We start from the raw sequence: 22,227 nt of genomic DNA, 5'->3' as shown, positions 1-22,227 counted from the left end.
GTCATAAAGATGGCAAATTGTGAGATAGCTTAGTATGGACAACTTAAAATTCAATGATAGCGCAGCTAAACGTCAAAAAATTCTACCTGAAGCTTTATCTCGGACGACTAAAGGAGACCTAGATCCTATCTTTTTCCAGCATGCGGCGTTTCCAATGGTTGTGAAACAATTTGAAGACGACGATGTCTCAAGAGAAGTATTTGAGTATTTGAACAGTGTCAGAAAAGAGGCTGAAGCTGATCAATGTATTCATTTTGCGGAAGATAAGACACAGTCATTTGAGCAGAACGACCTGCGAAACCATCGAACGAGAGATGCTTCTAAGGAGGAGAGTGCTCACAGAGAGGGTTTACGTTTATCAGAAAATGTCGAAGTTTCGAACGAATGGAAACTGAAAGTTATGACAGCACTTTTAGATTTGAAAGAACAGACAAGAAATATGAGAGACAAAATCCTACTCACAGACTCTTCTGAGATAATAATACCCCTGAATGCATCTTCATGGAGGCGACTAGTGTTTCAAAGCCCCGTACCTCCAATTGAGTTTTTCATTATACAGTTAGATCACCTAACTATAATTAAATTAGTAATATACTTCACAAAATGGCTAAGTGGTTCTATTGATCAAAATCTTTCACGGTGGATTTGGCTGTTGTTTATTCGACTTGATGCCCCTTTAGATGTCAATGAAACATCAATTATTAGGGATCTAGGCAAGAAGGCACTTAAATTGTGCAATCATAAAAGATTCCACGAGTTTTCAGAGCTATCAAGAATCACAATTAAAACTACTTTAGTCATTGTTAGTGAATACTTTGGACAGCGTGATCTCTTAGACTAAAGAAGTGTCAACAGATCTTTAAGATAAAAATCCAGTACTATAACATGTCTATTTGACTTAATTTTGTATATGCACTCAAAAATATATACGTCCAATATTTTTGAAATAAAATTACTTTGATATATCAACTAAAAAATACAAGAACGCAATGGCACCGAAGATAAGAGAGGATTTAGTTATACCGTAAGTATAGTAATTATATAAGTCATAAATCAGGTTACTAATATGTCATTAGATACCGTCATGTACCAGCAAAGCCAAGGGACGAAGCATCTGGCATGATTACCCAAGCATTGCCAATGGCGGCCATGTTCATGAGAAATAAGCTTTTATCTTGGTCAGCATTATTTATCGCGCTACAGTCGTATTTAAATGAGCCATCTAACAAAGTTGAAACTTCGGAAGGTTCTCAGCCTCCTCTTTTAAGAGTTCTTTTTGCTATAATTGCGCTCGCGACATGTTACCTTGATCTTTTATTTCCTAAGTATGGACCAGGAGCACAGAAGGCAAGGCAGGTTGTTAGTACTGCTTCATCTACATTGAGCTCAATTGCTTCCACTGCTACGAAATAGTTGAAATCTAATTCTTTATATTAAAAGTCCTAATATACACAATATTTAATATTACAAGAATGTGCCAAAACGTAAACAGCATTAAGCTAAGGATGCTAAAAGGATGGAAACTAGGGCCAATTAAATACGGCACTGTCTGTTCCCTTATAAGAAACACAGAACTTCAGTGAGCTTGAATTCCAGCTAATATCACATATTCCAACTTGTAAGCCTTTCTCATTCGAAAACTTATCAGATATATCTAAATTATAAATACCAAGAAAAGTTACTGTACTCGAATTACCGGTGCTACCTATTGAAATGCCCCAGACTGAAACTCTTCCATAGTCATCTCCCACTACCAACCACTCTTTGTTGGGCGATAAACTAACGTTGAATAATAGAGGCTCCTGAAGACTTTTCAATTTTGCGTATTCCTCTGATCTAAAGTTCTCCAAAAGAGTCAAGATATTCGTTGAATATATGCAATTGCCGTTTGATGCATCCCAAATGTTAACTACTCCCTCCATAGAAACACTTACCAAGTTGCCGTGATCTAACCATTCCAAGCCAATGATTGGACTCAGATGCCTCTTAAAGGTATTGTTATCAGAGCCAACGTTCAATTCAACACACTCCTTAGTAGAACTATTCATCCATACCTTAATCAGATAGTTAAAATCTGAACATGATGCCAAAAATTTGGATCCATGATCAAAGGCTAAGAAACTGATGTAATTATTATGACCACTCAACTGTCCAACTTGTAGTATTTCTGGCTGAACCACGAATCCCTTCAGTACAGAATAAATGTTAATGGTATTGGTTGGGGATGTAAGGGCGAACTTATCATCAGTAAGCCAACATGCAATGGGAGGCGACGTCAGTATAGACTGTTCCACAACTGTGGGACTTGACTTCATTTTAGTGATTAAATTCATGGTGATCCCATCCCAAAGGTTCACTTGACCGTTAGCATTCACAGACAAAAAATATTGCCCATCTTCATTCCACCTCAAATCCGTAACTAATGTATTCGAAGTATTCACCTCCAAATTGTCATTTGGCATTTTACTTATGATTTCATTCCCTATCGATGGATTAGCGACATTTTTTAATTTTCCATCTGGAGACCAAGCACGAAGCTCACCGTTAATGCTGACAGTGACGATTGCGTTTCCCTTAGGAGACCATGACACTAAATTTATCTCATCTTCAGTACCCAATATATTCGGATGCATTAAAGTAACTGATTCCAATACGCAGTCGTCCTTTATTGCGTTTATAATGGCAGTTGAATCCATCTTACCAAATGCAAAGACATCTACAGTCGGATTCCACTCACAGGTTAAGCTTTCTGGAAACTTTAGAGCCGGTGAGAGTGTTTTCGATTCGAAGTTGTTCTCTAAGTGACTCCCAAAATTACCTTCAGTTACGAAACTCTTCTCACTTTCTTTCTCCTCTTCCATTTCTATATCTCTGTAATTATTACGACTAGACTCATCTTTAGAATATGAGTCTACATAGTCATTCTTATTTCTTAATGTTTGGCTATCCAGGTGTATTCCACTACTTCTTTCATTATCCAACTCGTCTTCTAACAATGCACCAAATAGTGAGAGTTTTTCCTTTGATTGGCCGTCTGATATATCCTCCTCAGATAAGCCAAACAATATTCCCTTTTGAACTAAGTTGACGAGACATCCTGGTTTTACTTTCGATATTATTGATGAATTGTTATTGTCCTCGTGAGATAGACAGAGAGAGTGTTTCTCCAAAGCATAAGCCGCAAGCTCAAACCCTGATTCCAGGAGATACCGCCAAACTAAATAGTTAAGTTCAGTACTAGTAAGTGACATCTATGTATGATGAATCTTCAGCAATCTCTTTTAATTATCTATTTATCAAAAGCTGGTATTTGCGAAGAAGTTTGGTTAAGTTTCTTACACAAAATTGATGTATTGTCGTAATACTGAGGTGGTACTATAATAATAATTATAATCGAGTATTTTACTCGAAAGGAGGTTAAATATTGTATAAAGATGGCATTAAGTACACGGGAGCAACACCGTAAGAGCAGAGCCCCATGGCAAAGCTCTGGTCATACTTCTAAGCTTAGCAATCCGTATTCTAGAGCCAATGCAGTTAATACTACTCAAGACAGTCTGGACACTTTACAATTACCTCATCAAACTGGATCGAGAAAGAATACGAGACGTTTAAGCATACATGCCTCAGCTGCTGCCCAAGCTCATGGTCGTTCACTTCCACAAGGAGCACAGTTCGATGCCAGTAATCTTCCTCCAGTTCCAAAATTTAACCAAAACGATAACGGCAGCGCAGATTCCTTACTTCTGGTGGAGAAAGAAAAAGGAAACGAATTCGCTGATATAGAGAAGAAAATTTTCAAGGAACTCTCGAATGGTACCGCGACGGAGATCGACGATTACTATAAGGTATTGGTGAAGCAGAAGAGCCTTATTACAAAAGATATAAAGACTAGCATTAATCAAAATCAGCAAAACATTATTGAGCTAACAAAAGAACTCAGGGACACCCAAGATGAATTGGTCCACCTTCGTATCTCGACCAAACAATTATATGAAGTTTTGGACGAGTTCAAGGAGAGCGCGGAAAGGCGAATGGAACTTGAAATACCCAGGACTCCTCTGCAATCAAAATCGTCAAAAGCTAAAAGAAAGGATCGCTCATCGGTAATGGTGCTTAAAAAGATGTGGGCAACGGAATTACAATCTTTATTCAAGCATGTCGAGGGTGCATCGAAGTTTGTTCAGCCATTGCCGGGCAGACATGTGTTAGCAGAAAGCGGAAGATGGTATGAAGTCAATGTTGGAACATGGAAGCCAGTGAAGGCGGCACATTTATTTATATTGAATGATTTGTTCTTGATTGCAGTAAAAAAAGGTTCTCAGGAAGGCGGAAATGAAAGTCGCTTACAAGCGATTCAATGCTTACCGCTATCAGAAACAAAGTTGTCTGATATGACTTCTTCACAAGCCCAGAAAGATGAAGGAAAAACTTACTTTATTGGCATTAAGTCCAAAGCACTTAGCTATGTATTTCAGACGGATCGATATGATCATTTCTTGAAAATCACGGAAGCGTATAATAAAGGAATTAGCGAATCTTTTCATAGGAAAAGGCTTATGGATGCTGAAAGATACATGGGAGGAGCCACAGACCTTGGGCAGACTGAAGATGAAAAGCGACAGTTGAGGGAATCGCTTCGAAATTCTGGCATAGCAGACTCTCCACATGACGAAAAAAGACGAAGTGGCCCCCAAAGACAAAGCTCAGAAGTCATTTTGCAGGATATATCAGCTCGAGTTCATTCGCGAAATAGATCTCATGACTTTGAAAGCGTACCTGGGCAAAAATTTGGTGACAACAATACTCAGACATTTAATGACTTAAGGAAGTTAGAAGATCGATTAGACGAAGTGGACGTGGAGATCTCAAATAATAGACATGCTGAATCCGTGGGTTTGATTAAGTATATCGAGAATAAGCTAGACACAATAGAGAAAGATGTGAATGGAATTGAAAATATCCACCTGTCAAATTCAGTAGACGAACTCAAGCTTCTTATTGATGTGATTAAATTGAAAATAAATACGAGAAAGTTGAGAATTCAGCAAAGTTTGGCTTTCGATTTACATGATAATATTGATCGTCTCACGCACTCAGAGGTATATCAAATAATTGAATATTTTTATATCTTCAATCAGCTTAACAAGGTAATCTCATTATATTTACAGGGGTCTAGTGATTACCTTGCTTCTATAATGTCTAAACTTGCAATTGGTGTTCAGGGTTCGACTGTAATTGATGTCGTGAATTATGTGTCTAATCTGATTATCGTTAGTGCCTCGATAATTAAAAGAACTATTATCGCTTATCAAGAGTGTGTGATTCCAATCTTAAAAAAGGATAAGCAAAGTAATGTAGATTCTAGTGGTCTAATTAATTGGTGCATAGAAGAAGCAACACAATTATCAGAATCTGTTAAAAAACACTTGTATGGTACACTTCTCGTTTCTGCCGGGCCAGATCCAGAAACTGGGGAAACAAAGTATAAGGTGAAAGATGAGCAATTGTTTAAAGAATTTATTGATAATACAAAACCCTATTTAGATAATTTGAAATCTGTTGGAGTTAATATCAACTTTCTTTTTGATGATATCTTTGAATTATATAATTGATTACGTATATGAAAAGATAATATATAGTATCATAATTTCATGTATAATTTTGACAAGTCAGAATGCTTTCTCCAGTATGGACTTCTTTTTTTGACGATGTATAATGACACCGAAGCAACAAGTAAAATTCCCATCAAAATCGAGAACAAAATTCCAGGGCCAATGGCATTCAAGAGGGGTTCTACCACAAACGTAGCAGTAGCGGCAAGTATTTGCCTGATAAGGTTGTTAAGTGCAACGCCAGTGGCACCCTTTCCTGGCAAAGACTGAACTATAAATGTGACAGTAGCTCCAATGATAAGCATTGAAGCAAAACCAAAAATTGCTGTTCCAACTAAGGGAACAACCCAGTGTTCGCCATACCTAATAGACCAGCCAAAAATTAGGCATGCAGCGGGAAACAAAGCAACTGCAGTTACTACATTCCACGAAATTCTTGCCTCCGGTACCAAATTTCCATTATGTTTCTTTGCATAGTTGTTAAGTAATCTATCGTTCCACCTTCCTCCAAAGACCGATGCTATTATGTAAGTCACTGAATTAGGGATATACATCAAACCAATTATTATAGAGCTGAAATTATATGGCTCTTTCGCATATGCATATGATATAGTCATGTTGAAGAAATACACCACCGCAAAAGTTGTGGCAGAATAAGTAATAGTCCATGCAACCGGTGGATAAGTCAATAATACAACAGCATGAGTTGGTCTTATAATTAAATCATACAAAGTCGAACCAAATCTCTTCCATTTGTTTGCCCCTTCTTCGTCATTCGATGCACGATTACTATATTGAGATAACTCCCGTTTCAAAGTTTCGTCAACAATTTTCTTCGAATATTGTGATCTTTCTGTGGTTAATCTGGTTAAACTTGGCATGACGGGATCAATCATAGGATACTCAGATGTCAGACGTATACTAGGCTGAGAAACTGTTCTTTCAATTTCCTCCATCTCTTGTGATATATCCAGTTCGTTTTCGGACTTCATTTTCTCCTGTAACATTTTACTTATAGCTCCAATATTATCACTTTTTCTCAACGTCTCTGGAAGAAGAAACATTATAGTCATAACACTGATTCCAGAAACGATTACTAAAACCCACTGAGTTGCTCGCCAGCCCCACACCTCGCCAACCACACCACCGAGGATTGGAGCAGCAAAGGGTCCGACTAAAGGACCCAAATAATATATCCCCATACTAAATCCCATTTCTTCTGGAATGAAAAGATCGCTAACTGTCCCAGCCCCCACAGCTTGAACAGAAGCAGAACAACCACCCTGTAGAACTCTAAATATGATCAAGGCACCGATACTGGGCGATAAAGAAGCGCCAATTGAAAATGCCAAAAACATGGAGAAAGATATCAAATAAACATTTCGCCTACCATATATTTCTGAAAATGATGACCACCACATAGGAAATATGCCCAAAGATAATAGATAAATTCCAACGGAAACATTAACTATAGCCTGCGTCGTATTTAAATCGATACAGATGTCGTCAATAGCTGGCAACATGATTGAAGTTCCCATGGGTCCAGTAACAGCCGCAAATGCTATAACCAGAACGATTGCAAATTTGATTTTTCTGGGATAATCTCTAGCATCTTCGTACTCAGGAATGAGAGAAAGTTGCAGAAGCAATCCTCTCCTTTTTGAAATTGAAATCCTACTAGCCTTCCTTGAAGCCCTACTTACTTTAGATCGATTTGAACTAATCCTGCTAGTACCTATTTGAGCTTCATTCTGTTGCTCTTCGTTGAGATATCTTGCTGTATTTTCATGATGTAAGGATCGCGGTCCATGGTTTCGGTCAGACGAGCTTATCGATTGCTGTGTTTCTAGTGTATCTAGCGACTCCAAGTCTGAAGGTAGACCATCATTCATATCTCTTTTAATGTGATAACTTGGTATGTTCTCAGCATCTATTAGCTTTAAAATGATACTACACCTCTTCACAATATGACATTTGCATAATTCTTTTGGCTTTGGTATCGTAAAAATTTAGAGCTTTTGATCTCGTTCAAACCGATTTTGAACCGACCAAAAATGATCGGCTTCAATATCTAGCCGAACTTCAATTGCAGCTACTTGATAACACTAGAAATATCTAAATTGAATTAACCGGCGCATCTCTTCTTTTGCTTCCACCACGCTGCATGGAAGATACTTTCACTATTACTTTCAAGATTCGACTATGCCCACCAATGCACTATGATCCCTAACGTTCTTCGTACTTGGCCAATAGTCAAAGGTATTAATGGGTCCAACGAACGCTCACAACCGCTTACATGTTCCGTAAGTAAATTAACCAGGGGAGACATTATTGACGTGCGATATTGTGAGTGGCAACATCAATATTCAATAACTAGCAGAGACATATTACAACTGTTTGGCATAGAGCTGACTCGTGGCGTAAATAATTAATCAGAATAGAGTTTCGTGTGCTCATCATGAGCTCATTAAGACATCTGTGGCCAGTGGCCGTCGCAAGAGTTACTATCCTAGGAATTACTTTCATCACAGGATGTCTATCAATTGTGTACACCCAGTTCATAGGATTGAAAATCTTTCGAGATGATGCCGGTAAGAAACAAACACTAATCAATGTGACAAAGAATTATTTCGTAATATTGATAAGTTTCATCACTGCCTTGATTAATCCTTGTAAGCTATCTATAACGTACGACGTTAAAAGTATGCCACCGGGAGACAAGTTTAGTGTTTCAAGTAATGGATCTTTATCGAGCATTTTAGTTCCAAACTCTATCTTGATCTCGAATCACCAGATATATACTGATTGGTTGTTTTTATGGTTCATATCATATACTGCAAAATTGGGTGACTCAGTGTACATAATATTGAAAGACCTTTCAAAAATTCCTATTTTGGGCTATGGTATGAGGAATTACAACTTCTTGTTCTTATCGCGGAAGTGGGCCAGAGATAAAATAGTACTCACAAATCAATTATTGAGTATCGGAGCGAATGCAAGAGGTGTTGGTCCTGCCAATGGTGTTACTCATGTTTCTTCAACTCATACTTCGAATTCCAATGAGTTTGGCAATGTCATAAAGTGGCCGCAAGGCTCAAACGAGAGACAGATATGGCCTTATCAAATAATTTTGTTTCCGGAGGGGACAGTAATTGCACGAAATACAAGAGAAAGGTCTGATAAATACTGCAGAAAGAAGAATCTTCCCATAATGAAACATGTACTCATACCTAGAATAAGGGGATTGTTTTTGGTTTTGAAAAAGTTGAGGGATTCTGTAGAAGTTGTGTACGATATCACTACCGGCTATTCGGATCTTAAAGCTGATGAGTATGGTGAAGATAAATTCTCTTTAAAACGATTTTATGTGTTGGGTAAGGGCCCAAAAATGATTAATTATCATATCAGAGCATTCTATGTGAAAGATATTCCATTAGGAGAAGATTGTGAAGATATTGACGATGTCAATGAAGAAGATTTGAAAAAGTTCGAGGATTGGTTGTTCAAAATTTGGTATGAAAAAGATAAACTCATGGATAATTTTTTCAATTATGGTCACTTCCATGATCCATTAGATTTGGAAGAGGCTGATCTTGCTAAAAAAAATACCGTTGTTGCCGATTTCAAGCTTAAGTCGGCCTTAGAAATCATTTCTCCCTTCATTCCTGCTTTGGTATCTCTTTTATTATTGAGAATATTATGGGTACTAGTGAAACTGATCATTTGGGGAGGCTTTGTCTGATGTCGTGTTGATTTTCAGGCCACATTATTATTACTCGTAATAAATATTGCGTGAGTTCGTGCGGTGGCGAAAATACATCAAAATTTCCTACTCTATTGCTGCAACCATTTTGAAACAAGTAAAGAAGATGTTTCAAGGAGGAAACGAAGAGCCTGATAATCGTGAGCATATATAAAGATATATTTATATAAATATACATCAAAATATAATGTGAGCTTTCTAGATTATAATATAGTCAACATCTATTCCATTCAATTCACAATGTTTTCACTTATAGGAAAAATACCAAAACTTATTACAGTAATTTCTTTATTCATATCGGTATTTTTGTTAAGCTTTCTTTTAATGGGTTGCCTAGATACTTCTAGCACATATTCTGACGTCTACTTTGCAAGCTTAAGCTATAATAAGTCGTCCGGATTTTACTCAGAGGTGGAAGCAAAGTATAAGGACTCAAATTCTTCGAGCACTTTAGCTAAAATGAGCGTAAGAATAGGCTATATAGCTACCTGTGTTGCATTGGATGGAAAATTTACTTGTACGTCTTTCGGATCTTTACTGAAGCTCTCCTCATATTCGGGGATTTCCCTTTTGGAAGATGCTGATGACGCAAACGATATGGATCTCGTGAAGATAGCGAAAGATATAAATGAGACGTGCCATCCCCGTGTACTAATGGCAGCTATTATTATTACATTAGTCTTATTGGTTGTACTGTGTTATGTCTCTATCCCGTTGTTGCCAGGGAAAAATCTTGGTAGAAAGTTTATCTGCCTCCTATCTTCCGCTAATGTTTTACTATGGGGCCTTGGTGCTATGCTTCAACACCAAGCAGCTAATACAAGTAAACAGATAGTAGGTTCGGCATCCATGAACATCGTAAGTGCTAGCATTGGCAAAAGAGCAGAAGCAATGTCCTGGACGGCTTTCTCCTTCTTGTTGATAGTATGTCTTGGAAGCTTCTTCACTTATATCAGAGAGATCAGAAAATCCTCTCTTGCAATGGATCCCAAGGTTTAAGGCCATAGGTTTGCAAGAGAGTGTATACACTTGGTGTACAAATAAGCTAAAGCGAAATATTCTAAACTGTAATAGTTTTGCAGCCAGAAAGGAGGACGCTTTAATAAATAATAGGGTTTTCTTTTAAAACCAAAAAAAGATTAATTTCATGAAATTTCCAAACGAAATCTTCTATCACCAAATGTAGAAAGTAGCCTATCCTTTTCTTAACCACTTGTACTATCATAGCCTCTGAAGTAGTGAAATCATGGGTCATATCAAGATATCACGTGCTTTGCATGTGATATTTCAAAAAATTGGTAAATTGAATTTCCAGTTTTTTCTCAATCTCGATAACCGTCAGATTTTAAGTATAAACAGAGGTATTACTTCGGAGAACTTGATTTCTGAGTAATTGCATTGAGCTAAGAAGTTGTGTTTTTCATAATAAGAGGTTGATAAATGTCATACACGGAGCAATTAGACACTTTTGTGTCTAGGCTTAATGATAATGCCGATTACAAAACAGCTCATGGTGTGCTCTCTGAATTACTCGACATGATAGAAACGTTCAATGGAGCGGCAGAATATGAATACTTCTTGTCCAACTTAATACCAATATTCATAAAATACTTGAATGAAGTTCCAGTATCGTTCAAGAGCCACTCACCTGAGCACAAGTTGAGGAATTCAATATTGGAAATTCTTCATAGATCAATCATGAACGAAACTTTCCAACCGTATTCAGAGCAAATTTTAGATACATTGCTTAAAACTCTAGTTCAGGAAAATGAAGACAATGGTGTTTTATGTATGAAGATAGTGACAAGCTTACACAAAGCTTATAAGAACAATTTATCTGCTAAAGTGACTCCATTCATTGATATTATAAATCAAATTTACGACAATATGCCTCAGACTCTTAAGGAAAATGTTAGCTTTAATCCAAATAACTCGTATCAAGAGTCAGAGAGCAAGGAAATGTCTCCGCCATCTTTTTCTGACGAACCTTCATCCAAAACATTAAATGGAGCGATGCATTCGTTCAAGACATTATCAGAATGCCCCATCACGATGGTATCATTGTATTCATCGTATAAAAATCTTGTCCAGACTTCATTACCGACGTTTTTACCAAGAATTTTAAATTTGTTGACTCTACAGGTTGACGAACAACGCGAGTATAGAGCAGAAGCGGAAAAGGAAAACAAGGTAGTAACATCGATATCCCCAAAAATAAAGAACAGACAGGCTTTTAGTGACTTTGTTTTGGGTCAGGTAAAGGCGGCATCGTTCTTAGCGTATGTATTCATAAGAGGTTATGCTAATCAACACTTGTCACAGAATCAGGCGAAAGTAGTGCCTGATGTGATATTACGCCTTTTACAAGATTGTCCGGCTGAATTATCAGTTGCAAGGAAGGAATTACTACATGCAACAAGACACATATTATCTACTCCTTTTAGGATGCAATTTATTCCCAAAATTGAATTGCTTTTTGATGAAAAAATATTAATAGGTGATGGCTTAACTTCATTTGAAACATTGAGGCCATTAGCATACTCTACGGTTGCTGACTTTATACATAATGTAAGAAATGAGCTTACTCCGAAACAGATATGGTCAACCGTTCGAATATATTGTGGCTTGCTTGAGGACGATTCTCTTGCTTTAACTGTTCAGATCATGAGTGCTAAGCTTTTACTTAATTTAGTAGAAAGGATAATGCGTTTACCTAATAAATTGGAAGGTCGACAATTATTCATGATAATTATTGCTTCATATGCAAAGCGTTTCAAGAGTTTAAATAGAAAGTACTCTCATATTTTGAGAAAGCATAAAGAGTACGAGGAGAAACGGAACCTAAAGGAAATTGAAACTCAAGCAGCAATTCAAAGGTATTCCTCGAAAAAGACGGAGGCCAACAGTGAGGTTGTCGAATCAAAATTAAAGGAAGATAGAGATATTGAGATGGAAAAGGCTGACGACGAAAGTGAGACTGACAACAAGAATGAGATTTCAGGAAATCAAGTCATGGAAAATATGACAGACCCTTCATCTATCGATGTATTCGATCTTGAAATTTCTTTAATCTCGCCATCACCATTTCCAAACAATACTGACCTATTAAAAGATGCAAGATACTTGTTTCGTACGTTAATGACTTTCCTTAAGTCGGTGATTTTCGGATTGAAAAATTGCAATCCTCCAGTACCTCCACAACCGAATCAATCCGATGCTAAAAACTCAGGACAAATTGTGAATTATGACAAATGGAATGACTCTGCTAAAATAATCTCGTATGAAGAAGTGAACATATTAAGACAACTTTTTAGAGGCGGAATAAGTTGCTTGCGCTTTTTTTCTGCAGCTAAGCCTAAGCAAAACATCCCTCAATCGAAGGCATTTGATTTTTCGACAGGAGGGCCTAATTTACCAATTACCTCTTCGAAGGAAGAGAAAGATCTTATGGAAATATTAGCTACCATATTTATCCATATCGATCCTGCATCGTTTAATGAGATTGTAAGCTTTGAACTTCCATTTATGTTTGAATCAATGCTTGATAATGCGGCGTTGCTTCATTTACCTCAGTTCTTTCTTGCCAGTGAAGTTACTTCTGCTAACTTTTTAGGAATCCTCATATCCTTTCTCAAATCAAGGCTTGATCAGCTTGGAAAGGTGGAATTAGTGAAGTCTAATATCTTGATAAGGCTATTCAAGTTATGTTTCATGTCTGTAAATTTATTCCCAACTACGAATGAAGGTGTTATCTTACCCCATTTGAATTATTTGATATTAGAATCTTTAAAGTTAGCTACAAAAGCAGAGGAACCAATTGTATATTCATATTTGATCAGGATTTTGTTTCGAAGTATCAGTGGCGGCAGGTTCGAGAATCTTTATAAAGAAATACTTCCAATTCTACCATTTCTATTGGAGAGCTTAAATAAGATGATATCGAATGCTCGGCGACCATATGAGCGTGACATTTATGTTGAATTATGCTTAACTGTACCTGTGAGATTGTCAGTGCTTGTTCCACACTTAAATTATTTGACCCGACCTTTAGTGTATGCTCTCAATGGTTCACAAGAACTAGTTAGCCAAGGATTACGGACTTTTGAGCTCTGTGTTGATAACTTGACTGCAGAGTACTTCGACCCTATGATAGAACCAGTCATTGATGAAATCATGGCTGCACTATGGAAGCATTTAGAGCCGGTGCCATATCACCATCAACATTCACATACTGCGATTCGAATTTTAGGAAAGCTCGGCGGGAGAAATCACAAGCATTTCAAGCCATGCAGTAAGCTAATAACAGAGTCACTGGTAAATCAGGAGATTCGTGCACTTTTCGATATTGATGGTCTTGATGGTCGGATTCCTGTTTCAGTTACCCCAGGAATAGAATCGGCTATAAAGTTATTGGAGGACCCAAGGTTGAAGGTCCACTATAGAATGAGTGCTTTTAAGTATCTATCGAGCATTTTGAAGTTGTTTATTGATACGACCCCCATCCCAGATAATTATTCATCTTATGTTTTTCAATGTGTTTCTGATTTGAAATCAGAGAGTATGGAAATTGTGAAGCTAGAACCTTCGGACATAAGAGATGAAAACAAACTACAAAGGCAACAGCAGTTGTGTGGAAGACTACTTGAGGTTTTATATTTTTCGATTTCCATTCCTGAAATTGCTGAAGAGGCTGGCATATTAATAGATGGCCTTACTCGCCACTTTATATTTCTTTACTTGGGCTCATCTGTTATCGAGAAGATAAAAAAAGAACGTCCCTTTTCCGTAGACGACAATGAAGGTAGGGCGTACATTAGTGAATCTATATTCCTTGATGCATTGATGTATGCGCTAAGTTTCTGGGATAAGACTGTGCGAAACAAGGCTGTTGAAGTAATCAAGAATATTTATCAAATAACGGCTACAATTTTCGACTCAGAGGATGATGCTTTGATATCGCCCATATTTAGGTCTATGTTCTATAAGTTCACTCACTGTTGTTATGATGAGTACTATCATACAAAATTGGGAGGTATTATAGGTCTTAAAACGATGTTTGAAGAATTGCACATCCTTCCAAGCTGGTTTTTCAAGCGTCAATTTGAACTAGTCCGAGCCATATTTTCAATTTTAAGAGACACTCCTGAAACAGCTCCTTTTGAGGTAAGGCAGCTTGCAAAAGAACTCGTGTTAAAACTCTTGCATGATTGTAATGTTGGTCTTGCTAAGGAAACAATTTTAGAGAAACCATTTCAAACTCTTGTGGGTGCTTTGGTTTATGATTTAGCCAGCGCAAGTCCTATAGTGAGGGAGGTTGCCCAAGAATCACTAAAAGTGCTCTCAGATACTACTTCTGTGCCTATTTCTACTATTATGGGTCCTTGTAAACATCTCTTGTTGACACCAATATTTGGAAAACCTTTGAGAGCACTTCCTTTCTCAATGCAAATTGGTAATATTGATGCAATCACGTTTTGTTTGAAATTAGAAGATTCATTTCTAACGTTTAATGAGGAATTGAACAGGCTTCTTCTAGAAGCATTAGCACTAGTTGATGCCGAAGATGAATCATTAGCTAATGTTCATCGCCTTCACGAGTATCGAACCTCAAAACAGTTAATAGAGTTGCGGGTTGTGTGTATTCGTCTACTCTCACTTGCACTCACAAAGCCAGACTTTTCCTTAGGGTCTTTAGCGGAAGCCAGAATACGTATCTTGGGTGTTTTTTTTAAAGCACTCTGCAACAGATCTACAGAAATAATCTCGGCGGCTCACCTTGGATTGAAAGCCAGCCTTCAAGAAAACGCTAAGTTACCCAAAGAACTCTTGCAAAATGGACTTCGTCCAATGCTAATGAACTTATCTGATCATAAGAAGTTGACAGTGTCAGGTCTCGAGGCGCTTGCTCGTCTTTTAGAACTATTGATTTCTTACTTCAGGGTAGAAATTGGTAGAAAGCTTTTAGACCATTTGATGGCTTGGGCCCAAATAAATACCCTAAGACAGATCGCTGGTCTGGATTTAGAAAATAATCACACTGTGCAAATTGTCATTGCTATTTTGAATATTTTTCATCTATTGCCAGCTAAGGCTTACACATTTATGGAAGAAATCATCAACACTTTACAGTACTTGGAGGGCCACCTTGACCGCCATCAGAGTTCTCCGTTTAGAGTTCCTGTTGCCAAGTTTTTGAACCGCTTTTCCGAAAACTGTATCGAGTATTTCACCGTGCACTTGAAAAACCGAAAACTTGGTAATATGCTAGCTTCTATTGCAGGAATGACTGGCTGCTCTGAAATTCGCAAGGTCGCTAAACTTAAACTCATTGATATTATCGAAGAACTTAAAAGCGAGACTGATGGAGATATAAAAGTGGTAAAATTTTCTAATATCGTTGATCTTTTGGTTTCAATCACTGCGTGCGAGCCAGAATGGTTAGATTCGAATAAGGGGATACTAATGACACTTTTTTCTCTAGTCGATGACATATTCAGTATCGAGCATTCATCTCCTTTAGTCTCTACGAACCATTTTCAAACCGACCAAGCAATCAATAAGCTTGATAATCTTCTAATTCAATATTTGAGAAGAAACAGTGAGGAGTATGACTTGGTCTTTGAGATTATCGACCGACTTTTACTTCTTCAGAAAAAGATGCCTTGTGATTTTGAAGATTTTCTTCTTGAAACAGTAGTTTGTTCTAATGAAGTTAAACGTCGTGATACTTACCTAGAAAAATGCATCTTCTTTATCTCTGAAGCATCTAATTCTATGAAAGCAAAGATATTTGTTTTAAAAAAGATCTTCAATTCTATCTTGATGTACGAATCAAAGAAAAATGGTAACATTAATGCGTTCTTTGAGTCTGAGCATACTCCTAAATGGTTAACATTAATTTGCGACAATATCTGGAAATCTACCAATGACATAATTACGGATCATACTTCGGGCACGATGGATAACTATAGATATCAGTTGCTTGAGATGACCGCCATCCTTTTAAAATTAGCACCTGATTTCATTAGCGACTTCCGCAAAGACATCATTAAGTTCAGTTGGAACTACATCAAGCTTGAGGATAACATCACAAAACAGGTTGCCTATGTTACTACCTCGTATTTTATAGCAGCTTATGATACACCAGAGAAGTTAGCTACGCAGGTATTTGTTGCTCTATTGCGCACGCATCAGACCGATTCAAGACATCTAGTAAGACAAGCGCTTGATATCTTAGCGCCCATTATGCCAGAGAGGATGGCTGAAGATCCTCCTATTAGCTGGTTGAAATGGCCACGTCGTGTCATTTCTGAGGATGGTTTCAATGTTACACAAGTATTGAATGTCTATCAGTTTATTGTTCAGCATCCTGATCTTTTCTTCATTGCACGTGAGCATTTCATATCGAATATAATTACTGCCATGGGGAAATTGACTATTTTAGCTAACCCGGCAGTAGAAAATCAAGTTTTGGCGATTGAATTAGCCGAGCTCATTTTAAAATGGGAAACAAAGGCTAAAATACTGTCTAATGGTAACCATGAGAAGGCCGAACTGGAATCGAAGGTAGCTAATAGTGATTTCACCACGTCCTCGAGCTATACGATACCCTTTGGCCAAAAGGAAGCATGTGTAACGTTCTTGATAAGATACGTTTGTATTAGCCCACAGAGAGCTTCTGAAAGTGAGCTTGGTCAGAAGGCACTAGGCATCTTACATGACTTGTTGTCACCAAAATTCTGGCCGGAGGTTTCTGTCAAATTAACTTTTTTTGAAAAATTCCTACTTTCTAATGATCTAAACTCGTCAAATTTGCTTGGTTATTGCTTGAATGCCTTAGAAGTTTTGGGAGTCGTTTTGGAGTGGAAACAGCCTACTTGGATTATTACTAACCTATCTTATCTTCATAAGTTACTTGAAAAGTGCATCAAATCAGACAACCATGACATTCAAGAGGTGTTGCAACGAGTCTTAACGATAATTCTTCAGGCAATCAATGATCGTAAGGTTGACGAGCAGGAAGAGAAGGATGAAGTCAAGGAATTCGTCTCATTACTTACATCGACTGTCGCAGAGGATTTAGGTGATATGCCGTCTGTTGCAGCTGGTGTTACGTTGTCCTATACTTTGGCTAATTACATTCCATCTGTATTGGACCCTCTTATGCCTCTGATAATGAGGACTTTTAGTAAGCTATGTAAAGATCATATTACGATTACTCACCAAGGTTCCCAATCGTCGTCCAAAGACAGCTCGAGTTCAGAATTTGAAGCCAAGATGACGACTAAGCTTTTAGAGAAGATTCTCAACTTATCATCCAAAAGGATCTCAACTCTTGGGGATCAAAGGAGAATTTTTCTCTCACTTTTGGCCCAATTAATTGAACGTTCATTGGATAAAGAGACCCTTGAAAAGATTATCAAGATGGTGAAGGGTTGGGTTTTTTCCAGGACTGATTTGTTTCCAACTACCAAAGAAAAGGCCGCAATTTTAGCCAAGATGATGGTCTTTGAAGTGAGAGGCGAACCCTCGTTATCGAAAGAATTCTACCAGATCCTAATTGATATATTTGAAGATGACACTTTTAGCTGCACGGAATTAACGGTCAGAATGGAGCAACCATTCTTAGTTGGAACTCGTTCTGCAGATGTGACTATTCGTAGAAAGTTAATGTCCATATTAAACAACAGTTTAGAGAGTGACATTAACAAAAGATTATATTATGTCATCAGAGAACAAAATTGGGAGCATTTAGCAGACTACCCATGGCTTAATCAGGCCCTTCAAATACTTTATGGCTCCTTTGACTTATCTTCAAAGATTGAACTAATAACTAGCGAATATCGCTTTTCACCTTTGACAGCATTTCCTTACACACTGAACGATAGAATGGAAGTCGATACTTCAACTGAATCGTTGGAAAAATTGCTCAATTCTCATAATGAATTCTTGGACAAGTTGTCAATGATTCGTGCAGCCGATGTCATCGAACCGCTTATAGATATGTTTTACCAGAGCAGCGAAACAATACATCGAACATGGGCTACAATATTTCCGGTTGCAGTAGAATCAATTCCTCGTTCTGAGCACCTTGATTTAACTAGGTTCCTTGTGATATTGTTGTCTAAGGATTATCATACACGACAGATTGATAATCGGCCAAATGTCATTCAATCTCTTTTGGAAGGTGTCGCACGTTGTGGAGACATACAGCTTCCCCCTTTCGCGGTGGAATGTCTAGCTTCCAATTTTGATGCTTGGTCTCAAGGGATTCAAATACTAGAAACTATAGAACACTCGATTGGAGGTAACGCAGATGTTCTTGAGGTAACTCAAGATGCCTTGGCAAAACTATACGCAACCTTGAAAGAAGATGATATGTTTTACGGTTTATGGAGAAGACGAGCAAAGTATTCGGAGACAGTAGTTGCTTTGTCTTATGAACAAATTGGTTTATGGGATAGAGCTCAACAGCTTTATGAGACGGCCCAAATCAAGGCTCGTAGTGGTGCCTTACCTTACGGAGAGTCCGAGTATACACTATGGGAAGATCATTGGATATTATGTGCAGAAAAATTACAGCATTGGGATATTTTAACCGAGTTGGCAAAACATGAAGGCTTCTCCGATCTTCTTCTAGAGTGTGGATGGAGGGTTGCAGATTGGAATACTGATAGAGAAACTCTCGATCAAACAATAAGAAACGTTATTGACGTTCCTACGCCTAGAAGACAAGTTTTTGAGACTTTTCTTTGTTTGCAAGGCTTTGGTCAAGAAAAAGAAACACTCCAAGATCTTTCTAGACTATGCGATGAAGGGATTCAGCTTGCATTAAGAAAGTGGCATGGCTTACCCCAGAGGTTTAATAATGCCCATATTCCACTCTTGCATACGTTCCAACAATATGTCGAGTTCATGGAAGCAAGTCAAGTTTATGCAAGCTTGGTTTCAACTAATGCTCAAAATCTAGACGTTAAATCACAAGAGTTAAAACGAGTCTTGCAAGTATGGAGAGAAAGGTTACCAAATGTATGGGATGATATCAATATATGGGATGACTTGGTAACTTGGCGTCAGCATGCATTCCAAGTTATCAATAAAGTTTACATGCCATTTATTCCAATCTTGCAGTCGAATTCTGGAGGAAATGCCAACTCATATGCATATCGTGGGTTTCATGAGATAGCATGGGTTATTAACAGATTTGCGCATGTCGCTCGTAAGCATGGTATGTCTGATGTCTGTATTAACCAGCTTACAAAGATATATCAGCTTCCAAACATCGAAATACAAGAAGCATTTTTGAAACTTAAGGAGCAAGTCAAATGCCACTATCAAAATCCGAATGAACTTAATACTGGCTTGGATGTTATTAGCAATACGAATTTGGTTTACTTTGCAACTCAACAAAAAGCGGAATTCTTTACGCTTAAAGGAATGTTTTTAAACAAATTAAATCAAAAGGATGAAGCAAATAAAGCATTTGCAACGTCTGTTCAAATTGATTTGAATTTACCAAAGGCTTGGGCAGAATGGGGTATGTTTAATGACCGCCGCTTTAAAGAAAATACAAATGACATGGTTTATGCAAATAATGCTATCAGTTGTTATTTACAAGCTGCTAGTCTTTATAAAAATGGTAAAACGCGAAGGTTATTGGCAAGAATACTTTGGTTAATTAGTTTGGATGACTCCACTGGTACTGTTAGTCAGGCATTTGAAAATTTTAGGGGCGAAGTACCTGTATGGTATTGGATTACGTTCATTCCTCAGTTATTATCTTCGCTTTCTCGTAGAGAAGCTCGTTTGGTTAGACAGGTCCTTATTCGTATTGCTAAAAGCTATCCTCAGGCTTTGCATTTTCAATTAAGAACAACTAAAGAGGATTTTGCAGCTAAGAAACGTCAAGCTGCTGAATTATCCAGAAATAAAACGCAAGAAAATGGTCATCTGAATACCTCTGGAACGGCTTCAACGGCTTTATCACCAGCTTCCAATTCTGCTACGTCTGTTAATGCAGACTCAAAGGCTGAATCGAATACTGATCAGGACCCATCAGTGAATACTACCGACGATTTGCAAAATTCTCCCCTGTCGGCGAAGTCTTCAATTCAGTTGCAAGCTAGTGATAATACCCTGGAACAAACTGCAGAAAAATCAAACACACAGCAAAGCAATACATCAAAACTGACATCTCAAAATAATGGTGCACGTCAAGCCTGGGAGCATGTCGAAGAAATCATGGGCATTCTTAAAACGGCTTATCCACTCTTGGCTCTATCTTTAGAGTCACTTGTTGATCAAATCAACCAAAGGTTCAAGTGTACTGCAGACGAAGATGCATATCGTCTTGGTGTCGCTTTGCTTAATGATGGCATACAGTATGTTAATCGCTTAGGAAATCCCAGGGATGATGCAAAGTTACCACCAGTTACCGAGGCAAATATAACGAGGTTTGCTGAAACAGTTCTTCCAAAGCAGATAAGAGCTGAATTCGAAAAAGACCTCGTTGTTGAAAAACCAAATTTGGAGACTTACATAATAAAGCTACGAAAATGGAGGGATCGTTTAGAGGATAAGCTTGACAGAAGGATACCTCATGTCAACTTGGAAAATCTTTGTCCTCATTTAAGTGAATTCCATCATCAAAAATTTGAAGAGATTGAAGTACCAGGGCAGTATTTGTTGAATAAGGATAGTAATACCCATTTTGTCAAGATAGAAAGATTTTTGCCTACGATTGATTTAGTGCGCGGCACCAATGCTTGCTATAAAAGATTAAAAATCCGGGGACATGATGGATCTCTCCATCCATTCTCTGTTCAATTTCCTGCAGCTCGTCATTGTCGACGGGAGGAGCTATTATTCCAACTTTTCCGTATATTTGGAGATACACTTTCCCAAAAAGTAGAAACTCGTCGCCGGAATGTCCAATTCACCATTCCAATTGCGGTGCCTTTATCGCCACATATCAGAATAATCAACGATGATTCGAGAGACATAACAATGCAACGAATTTATGAAGACTTTTGCCGTCAGAATGGAAAAAGTCGTGATGAGCCATTCATTTATACCATTGAAAAATTAAGGGCTGCATTTGACCCCAGGTTACCGAAACCGGATACAATGAGTATCCGCGTTGAAGTCTTGAGTGCAATACAAGCCTTATTAGTCCCATCAACAGTTATGAAAAATTATTTCATTGACTTATATCCACAGTTTGAGGATTTCTGGTTGTTCCGTAAACAATTTACCTCGCAGTATGCATCATTCATTTTTGCAACTTATATGATGTGCGTTAACACGAGACAGCCTCAGAAGATACATGTAAATAAGGGATCAGGTAGTATTTGGACATCTGATATGTTGCCTTGTAAGGTAGCAAGCAGGAATGCTTCGTTAGATGGATCTCTGGGAGGTAGGCCAGCACCATTGTTTTATAATGCTGAGAAGGTGCCTTTCCGTTTAACTCCAAACATTCAAAAATTGATAGGTGAGACTGCGTTAGAGGGAATCTTGTCGACATACGTCTTGGTAATAGCTAGAGCTTTGATTGAACCCGAATCTGATTTGGAGCCATACTTATCTCTTTTCGTTCGTGACGAGACAATATCTTGGTTCTCACAACAAGATCCGCCGCGTGCTTTTCCTCAAGATAAGCAGTTCAGGGACATAGTACGCATGAATGTGGATCTCATCATCAAAAGAGTTCACTCTATGGGTCATATTTCTTCAGGTTCAACTATAACGACGCAAAATGTATTGGAACTTATTTCTCAAGCAGTCAATCCTCGTAATCTAGCGGCTGCAGATACCCTATGGATGGCTTATTTCTGAAATATAATACGC

The 22,227-nt window shown here is 37.9% G+C and overlaps 8 protein-coding genes across 8 annotated transcripts; 6 read left to right on the top strand and 2 right to left on the bottom strand.

The window, feature by feature from the left end:
- Window positions 1–34: 34 nt before the first annotated feature.
- Window positions 35–841, top strand: PRCAT00001892001 (uncharacterized protein; the record flags this gene model as incomplete). The annotated part of the gene is made up of 1 exon (XM_062951713.1): window positions 35–841. One exon carries the CDS (start codon window positions 35–37, stop codon window positions 839–841), a length of 807 nt encoding a protein of 268 aa, XP_062808688.1.
- Window positions 842–989: 148 nt separating this feature from the next.
- Window positions 990–1,413, top strand: PRCAT00001891001 (uncharacterized protein; the record flags this gene model as incomplete). Its single annotated transcript, XM_062951712.1, has 2 exons — window positions 990–1,024; window positions 1,077–1,413. The coding sequence occupies 2 exons, from the start codon at window positions 990–992 to the stop codon at window positions 1,411–1,413; spliced, it is 372 nt and encodes a 123-aa protein (XP_062808687.1).
- Window positions 1,414–1,523: 110 nt separating this feature from the next.
- Window positions 1,524–3,251, bottom strand: PRCAT00001890001 (uncharacterized protein; the record flags this gene model as incomplete). The annotated part of the gene is made up of 1 exon (XM_062951711.1): window positions 1,524–3,251. One exon carries the CDS (start codon window positions 3,249–3,251, stop codon window positions 1,524–1,526), a length of 1,728 nt encoding a protein of 575 aa, XP_062808686.1.
- Window positions 3,252–3,434: 183 nt separating this feature from the next.
- Window positions 3,435–5,615, top strand: EXO84 (exocyst subunit; the record flags this gene model as incomplete). Its single annotated transcript, XM_062951709.1, has 1 exon — window positions 3,435–5,615. The coding sequence occupies one exon, from the start codon at window positions 3,435–3,437 to the stop codon at window positions 5,613–5,615; it is 2,181 nt and encodes a 726-aa protein (XP_062808685.1).
- A 29-nt stretch (window positions 5,616–5,644) lies between these two features.
- Window positions 5,645–7,507, bottom strand: QDR3 (Qdr3p; the record flags this gene model as incomplete). The annotated part of the gene is made up of 1 exon (XM_062951708.1): window positions 5,645–7,507. The coding sequence occupies one exon, from the start codon at window positions 7,505–7,507 to the stop codon at window positions 5,645–5,647; it is 1,863 nt and encodes a 620-aa protein (XP_062808684.1).
- A 566-nt stretch (window positions 7,508–8,073) lies between these two features.
- PRCAT00001887001 (putative acyltransferase) lies at window positions 8,074–9,357 on the top strand (the record flags this gene model as incomplete). The annotated part of the gene is made up of 1 exon (XM_062951707.1): window positions 8,074–9,357. One exon carries the CDS (start codon window positions 8,074–8,076, stop codon window positions 9,355–9,357), a length of 1,284 nt encoding a protein of 427 aa, XP_062808683.1.
- Window positions 9,358–9,618: 261 nt separating this feature from the next.
- Window positions 9,619–10,377, top strand: FIG1 (Fig1p; the record flags this gene model as incomplete). Its single annotated transcript, XM_062951706.1, has 1 exon — window positions 9,619–10,377. One exon carries the CDS (start codon window positions 9,619–9,621, stop codon window positions 10,375–10,377), a length of 759 nt encoding a protein of 252 aa, XP_062808682.1.
- Window positions 10,378–10,818: 441 nt separating this feature from the next.
- Window positions 10,819–22,215, top strand: TRA1 (histone acetyltransferase; the record flags this gene model as incomplete). The annotated part of the gene is made up of 1 exon (XM_062951705.1): window positions 10,819–22,215. One exon carries the CDS (start codon window positions 10,819–10,821, stop codon window positions 22,213–22,215), a length of 11,397 nt encoding a protein of 3,798 aa, XP_062808681.1.
- Window positions 22,216–22,227: the final 12 nt, after the last annotated feature.

The sequence above is a fragment of the Priceomyces carsonii genome (genome assembly GCF_900007245.1).
Source record: "Priceomyces carsonii strain CBS4050 genome assembly, scaffold: Debaryomyces_carsonii_scaffold_2, whole genome shotgun sequence".
NCBI classification, from domain to species: domain Eukaryota; kingdom Fungi; phylum Ascomycota; class Pichiomycetes; order Serinales; family Debaryomycetaceae; genus Priceomyces; species Priceomyces carsonii.
This window is presented reverse-complemented; position numbering and strand designations above follow the sequence as displayed.